Source organism: Kryptolebias marmoratus, linkage group LG10, assembly GCF_001649575.2.
Source record: "Kryptolebias marmoratus isolate JLee-2015 linkage group LG10, ASM164957v2, whole genome shotgun sequence".
Taxonomy (NCBI): domain Eukaryota; kingdom Metazoa; phylum Chordata; class Actinopteri; order Cyprinodontiformes; family Rivulidae; genus Kryptolebias; species Kryptolebias marmoratus.
This window is the reverse complement of record NC_051439.1, coordinates 1,572,202-1,578,111: the sequence shown is the minus strand read 5'-3', so window position 1 is coordinate 1,578,111 and position 5,910 is coordinate 1,572,202. Positions and strand designations below refer to the sequence as shown.

General features: G+C 35.5%; 1 protein-coding gene across 7 annotated transcripts in view; it reads left to right on the top strand.

Moving 5' to 3' along the window:
* dctn1b (dynactin 1b) overlaps positions 1–5,910 on the top strand; it is an 80,912-nt gene that overhangs the window by 20,154 nt on the left and 54,848 nt on the right. For 6 of the 7 annotated variants that reach the window (XM_037977675.1, XM_037977672.1, XM_037977673.1 and 3 more), the window contains one exon: positions 4,357–4,386. The exons of the other annotated variant lie outside the window; for it this stretch is intronic. In XM_037977675.1, the coding sequence (XP_037833603.1) occupies positions 4,357–4,386 (30 nt within the window). The remainder of the gene's footprint in view (positions 1–4,356; positions 4,387–5,910) is intronic. 7 annotated transcript variants of the gene reach the window in all.

The following is a 5,910-nucleotide window of genomic DNA, read 5'->3' as shown; positions in this document are numbered from 1 at the left end:
GGACAATACTAGACCTCATGTGGCTGGAGTGTGTCTGCAGTTCCTGCAAGATGAAGGCATTGAAGCTATGGACTGGCCCGCTCGTTCCCCAGACCTGAATCCGATTGAGCACATCTGGGACATCATGAGTCGCTCCATCCACCAACGTCACGTTGCACCACAGACTGTCCAGGAGTTGGTGGATGCTTTAGTCCAGGTCTGGGAGGAGATACTTCAGAAGACCATCTGCCACCTCATCAGGAGCATGCCCAGGCGTTGTAGGGAGGTCATACAGGCACGTGGAGGCCACACACAATACTGAGCCTTATTTTGATGCATTTTAAGGACATTACATTAAAGTTGGATCAGCCTGTGGTGTTTTTCCACCTTAATTTTGTGCGTGACTCCAAATCCAGGCCTCCATTAGTTAATAAATTTGATTTCCATTGATGATTTTTGTGTGATTTTGTTGTCGGCACATTCAATTTTGTACAGAACAAAGTATTAATTAAGAATATTTCATTCAATCAGATCTAGGATGCATTATTTGAGTGTTCCCTTTATTTTTTTGAGCAGTGTATATATATCTTTCAATAAATATCAGATATATTGATTTGATGTGGTTTTATTAATCCTAATATCCTAAATATTATAATGTTAGCATAAAAGTTGCAAGATACAGGACACAGCTAAAAGTTAACAGTAAAAAAACACTAACTAAAAACAAAACCCTGGTTAAATGGTAAAGGTAGTGAAATACTAGCTAAATGTGGCAAAACACTACCTAAATGATAAAAGTAGCAGAACATTAGCTAAAAGGTAAGAGTAATAAAATGCTAGCTTACAGGTAAAAGTAGCTAAAGGTTAGCTAGAAATAGCTTAAGAAGACAAAAATAGAACAAATATGCTGAATCCATAGGGTTAAAAATATAGAGAGAGCACTTCCTCTCATTGTCTAGTCAGAATTTGCGATGTAGTGGAGGATTTAAAATGACCGCTAAAAAAGGGCGCAATGTCAACAAACAGGTGCATTAATGAGAAGACATGCCATCTTTGAAAGGATGTAGGTCTTCAGCTATACACTAGATCTTCCTACAATTCAACACACTGATGTAAAATCCTGTTAGCTACATGAAATGAACACAATGAAAGCCAAACAAAGCAGCCAACATACAGGCCAATAAGTCGTGATTGCAACATCCTGTCTTTATAAAATATAGTAAAAGTAAAACATGCAAGGAGCTGAAGCTTCAGGGAACTTAGGATATGTGCACTTTATTTCTATATCCAACTTACTGCTTAGACATGCAACAGTGGTTAATCACATACATTTCTTGTATAAAAAGCAAAGCCAGAAAGTGTCAGTATGAACATATTAGAACATAGTATCGGTCATGTGTCAACACGTTTTGATGGTAGTTCTTGATAAATTGACTACATTCTTGCAGAATTGTATATTGTAGGGTTACTAACCTACAACTGCTACAACCTGATGATTGATTCCTGTTTTGATAATGGTGGCGATAGTTCATTGAGTCACATGATCACATGTTTTTAACTCTATGGCTGAAGCAGATTTCAAAGAGAACAATGTTTTTGAAGATATTACAGATCTCAAAACATTTCTTTAGGGACAATTTTGGTTAAATATTTAAATATTTAATATTTTGAAAAGCATCAATGTTACAAATCAAAAAGTCATAGCTGGAATGTCCTGAATTAACTGATCATTTTGACATTTGAATGGTTAAAAAAGCATAAAGTATTCAGAAGTAGTAATTACATGTTTAAAACAGTACAGAGGAAAATAAAGACAAACAAGATCACTGTTATTATTTATTTTGCTGGTCTCTAAAAACTTTACCACACACGCACACACACACACTACCTGGGGTGTATTAGAAATTTTGCTTAATAAATAGCTGTTGAAAATTGCTGTTAATATCAGTAATTTTTGTCTAAAAAAACTAAACCGATTTATAGTACAATATAAGAATACTGAAAATAACCAACAATGAAATGAAAAAAATGTAATAGTAACACATACATTTTCTAAACTGTGCTTACAGCTGATGTTTTTATAGAAGTCTTCAGTGGTGGACAGTAACAGAGTACATTTACTTGATTACTGTACTGAAGTACATTTTTTTGGGGGGAACTTATAACTTTCACTCCACTACATTTTAAAATCAAATATTGTACTTTTGACTCCACTACATTTCTAGGAAGCTAGACGTTACTTTGTGGTAATAAATTCAACCTTAAACCTCGGCTCCACAGTGAAAGTGTGAGGAGAATCAAGACTCTCTGGTTTGGTGTTTTTAGATAAAAAATCCTTATTTTTTGTGGCATTTTTAAGCTGAAGTTCTTTGCAGGTGGTGTAGAAGTTGTAGCAGAGTGTTTCTACATGTCGATACATCAGGTGGTTTCTGAAAGTTACAAGCTTCTGCAAAATTACTCAGCAACATAGTGATATTAGAAAATTTTATTTGTACTTTTGAATACTTAAGTACTTTTAAATGCATGTACTTTTGAATACTTAAGTATTTTTAAAAGTGAGTACTTCAGTACTTTAACTTGAGTACATTTTTGACCGGGCAACTTTTACTTGTAGTTGAGTAAGATTTGACCATGAGTATCAATACTTTTACTAAAGTACTATAGTTGAGTACTTCATCCACCACTGGAAATCTTTAAATGGAAAGATGGAAGGATCAAGGATTTGTAAAAATCCAAAAAATAAACAACGTTAAATTACATTTTCTCCACTTTCTGGAGCGTGTTTTCATATCCCAAAACATTTAATAAACATTGAATTAAAAAGTCCTAAATAAAAATCAAATGAAATAGATGTTGGTCATTATAAAATGTTTCCATTATCACCAACACAAAGGATGTTTATGACAGTGTTGGTTACTGTGTTTGTTTGTCTGTTAGCAGGATTACTTGAAAACTAATAAACAAATTTTAAGGAAATTTTAAAAAAATGTCAGGGTTGTCACAAGAAACAATTACATTTTTGCTGTGATCTGTATTGTATTATTTTTTATTGACACTATGGCCTTGGCAGAGGTTTGAGCTCTTTGAGTGCTTTTAATTGAGGTTAATATCGTTCCTTCTACATCATGTTGAAACCAAAACTAGACAACAGCTTTTTGAATAGGCAGCTGAATTTGTTGTCCAGCAGGGGGTGATGGTTACCTAAAATTAAACTAAATCTGAATTTTTCATTCAAGTTAGTTTCAATTAGGAAGGAAAACACATTGTTGATTCAAAATATTGGGATTTTCTTAGTGTTGCAGAGATTTCATTGATGCTACAGAAGTCTGCAGACTCCATTTTCCTTAGTATCATTGTATATCTGAGCAGCCAGCTGTAAAAACTAAACAAACTTGTTCCTAAACGTCTACAGAAATTAGTGATTTTTGTGTCACTGTGCAGTTTGTTGTGTTGATTTGTTGTTGGTTTTACATTTAGCTGACCTAAACTTTGTTAAATCTACTTAGGATTCCTTGAAACTGTGGTCACGTTCATTGGTAATTATAGAAATGTATAGAAGAAAATGGCTTTTCTGACTGATAGCAATTAATATTTTTTCTCAGAAAACAACAGGGACAATTAAAACATCTCAATGAAGGATAAACTATTACGAAAACACTTTTTTTTCCAGTGAACAATTACTTTAAGCAAAAAGTATACAAGATATCTCAATGAAGGATAAACTATTACGAAAACACTTTTTTTTTCCAGTAAACAATTACTTTAAGCAAAAAGTATACAAGTCATTCAAATGGTTATCTTTTTAATTGTAAGGTTGCTAGAAGTAAACCTGGTAGATGTCTTTGAGTGAATGAAGGCCTTCAGTTTAACTCACTTTCACTCCAGAAGATGCTCAGCTGTTAACATGCCTAAATGAGTAAGATTTCTTTTCCACTGGTTGTCCTCGGGCAGGTGTGTCAAAGTCACAGTAGAATCAGAATACAAGATTATTATAACATCATATAAATACTCAACAAGTGATTTTAATATTGTATATTTTAAGAAAAAAGAAAACATGAATTGTTAAAGATATAATTAGGTATTCCATAAAAAGAAAACACAAGTGGAAGAAAATAAGAGCAAATGGCTAGTTTGCACAGTGACATGTAGATGAAGGTTAAGACTTAGCAAAAACACTGCAGGTACACATTAGAATTTTTACTCAGTGGGTTTGTTTATATGAGACTGTGAACAAAGAAGAAGAAACTATGGACCTGAACATGAAAGATGAGTTTGTTTGTAGATCACCTCATCACCTCCAGCAGGCTGCTGCTGATACTTTAACTTTTACCCTTCCCCCTCCCTCCTCTTCCTCCCCTTCCGTCTTTGACCACGCAGCGAGGAAAAGCCCAAATAAAGCCCAAAAAGGTGCTGCATGCTTTTCTAATCTTCATTAATGTAATTGTTATAATGTTATGATATTGAAGATACTGTGGCTCTGCATGGCAGCAGGGCCTCGCCTGTCACTTAGCCATGATTCCTCACAGTTCACCACATCCTCATTCCTACCTTGGTGTTTGTCCTGAGGGGCTCTATGTTTGTATGAATGAAGGCTAGCAGAGAGAAAGGTGATGTCTGCGTTCATCATCATAGTCGTCATCTTGCTCTGCTCTGGTCTGTTTGCATCATTTAGCTCTGTGGCACGAATCGTGTTGAGTCTGTTGAGTCTGTGTCCCTTCTCTTACATATTTAAGCATGATGAAATAAACCAAAAGGTTATTTAATTATGGTAGATATTTTCTAAGGTATTAAACAAGTCAAACTGTATTTTACCATAATGTTCTTCTACTGTAAATACTTAAGCAGATTTTTAAAGAAATTCTGTTTAATGGTCCTGTTGATCATAAGTATACATTACATTGCCAAACAAAATATCCCCACACTCTCTTGTTGGAAATTGAAGCCAGAAGGACTTGATCTATTGGTGCTGCCATGTTGTATTTTTGAAACCAGAGTCTGCATACAATGAATGTGGGGCTTTAAGTCCTGCTTACTCCCGTGCACACATTAACAGTGTCACGTGAGCTTTCTTACAAGCCTGAAATTACTAATTACAGCCTAACATGATAGAAAATTTTATATTTAAACATACAGCAACTCAGTCAGAACTATTAGAATCAAACAGCATGAAAACCTGAAAAAATTAGTTAAGGTGTATTTATTTTTTAATATGGTAATCAAAATCTATCAAGATTTATTTATATAGCCTTTTACAACAACCAAAAGGAGATCATGGTGCTTCACAATACAAAAGTTCAAACTGACATTAAGAACAATACAAACAAAATAAAATGTTCACAAAATGGGAATAAAAAGTGCCACTGGGGCTCAAGTCAGTGATAAAGCATAAATCCTGAGGAAGCTCGTCCCACAGTCTAGGTGCAGCAAGGCCCAGTCACCCCATTGTTTGCATTTGGACCTTGGACATATAGTAAAACTGTATTTGTTGACCTTATTTCACTTTATATTGAGAAAAGATGGAGTTGTCACCGTTTTGGCCACACTTAAAAAAACATGCATGTTTTCATGCAATATTGCCAGGTGTCAGTGGCCGAAGGTCATCCTTAACACATACTCTGAGCAGTAACGCATTAGGTCGTGCATGTCATTTACAAGGTTTGACCTTGTAAATGACATTATTATGTGATGAATACAGATCTAATGTGCTGAAAACATTTGCACAAAACAGTATTTTTGATAATATTATCCATCCATCCATCCATTCTCTTCCGCTTATCCGGGGTCGGGTCGCGGGGGCAGCAGCCTAAGCAGGGAAACCCAGACTTCCCTCTCCCCAGCCACTTGGGCGAGCTCCTCCGGGGGAATCCCAAGGCGTTCCCAGGCCAGCCGAGAAACATAGTCCCTCCTGCGTGTCCTGGGTCTTCCCCTGGG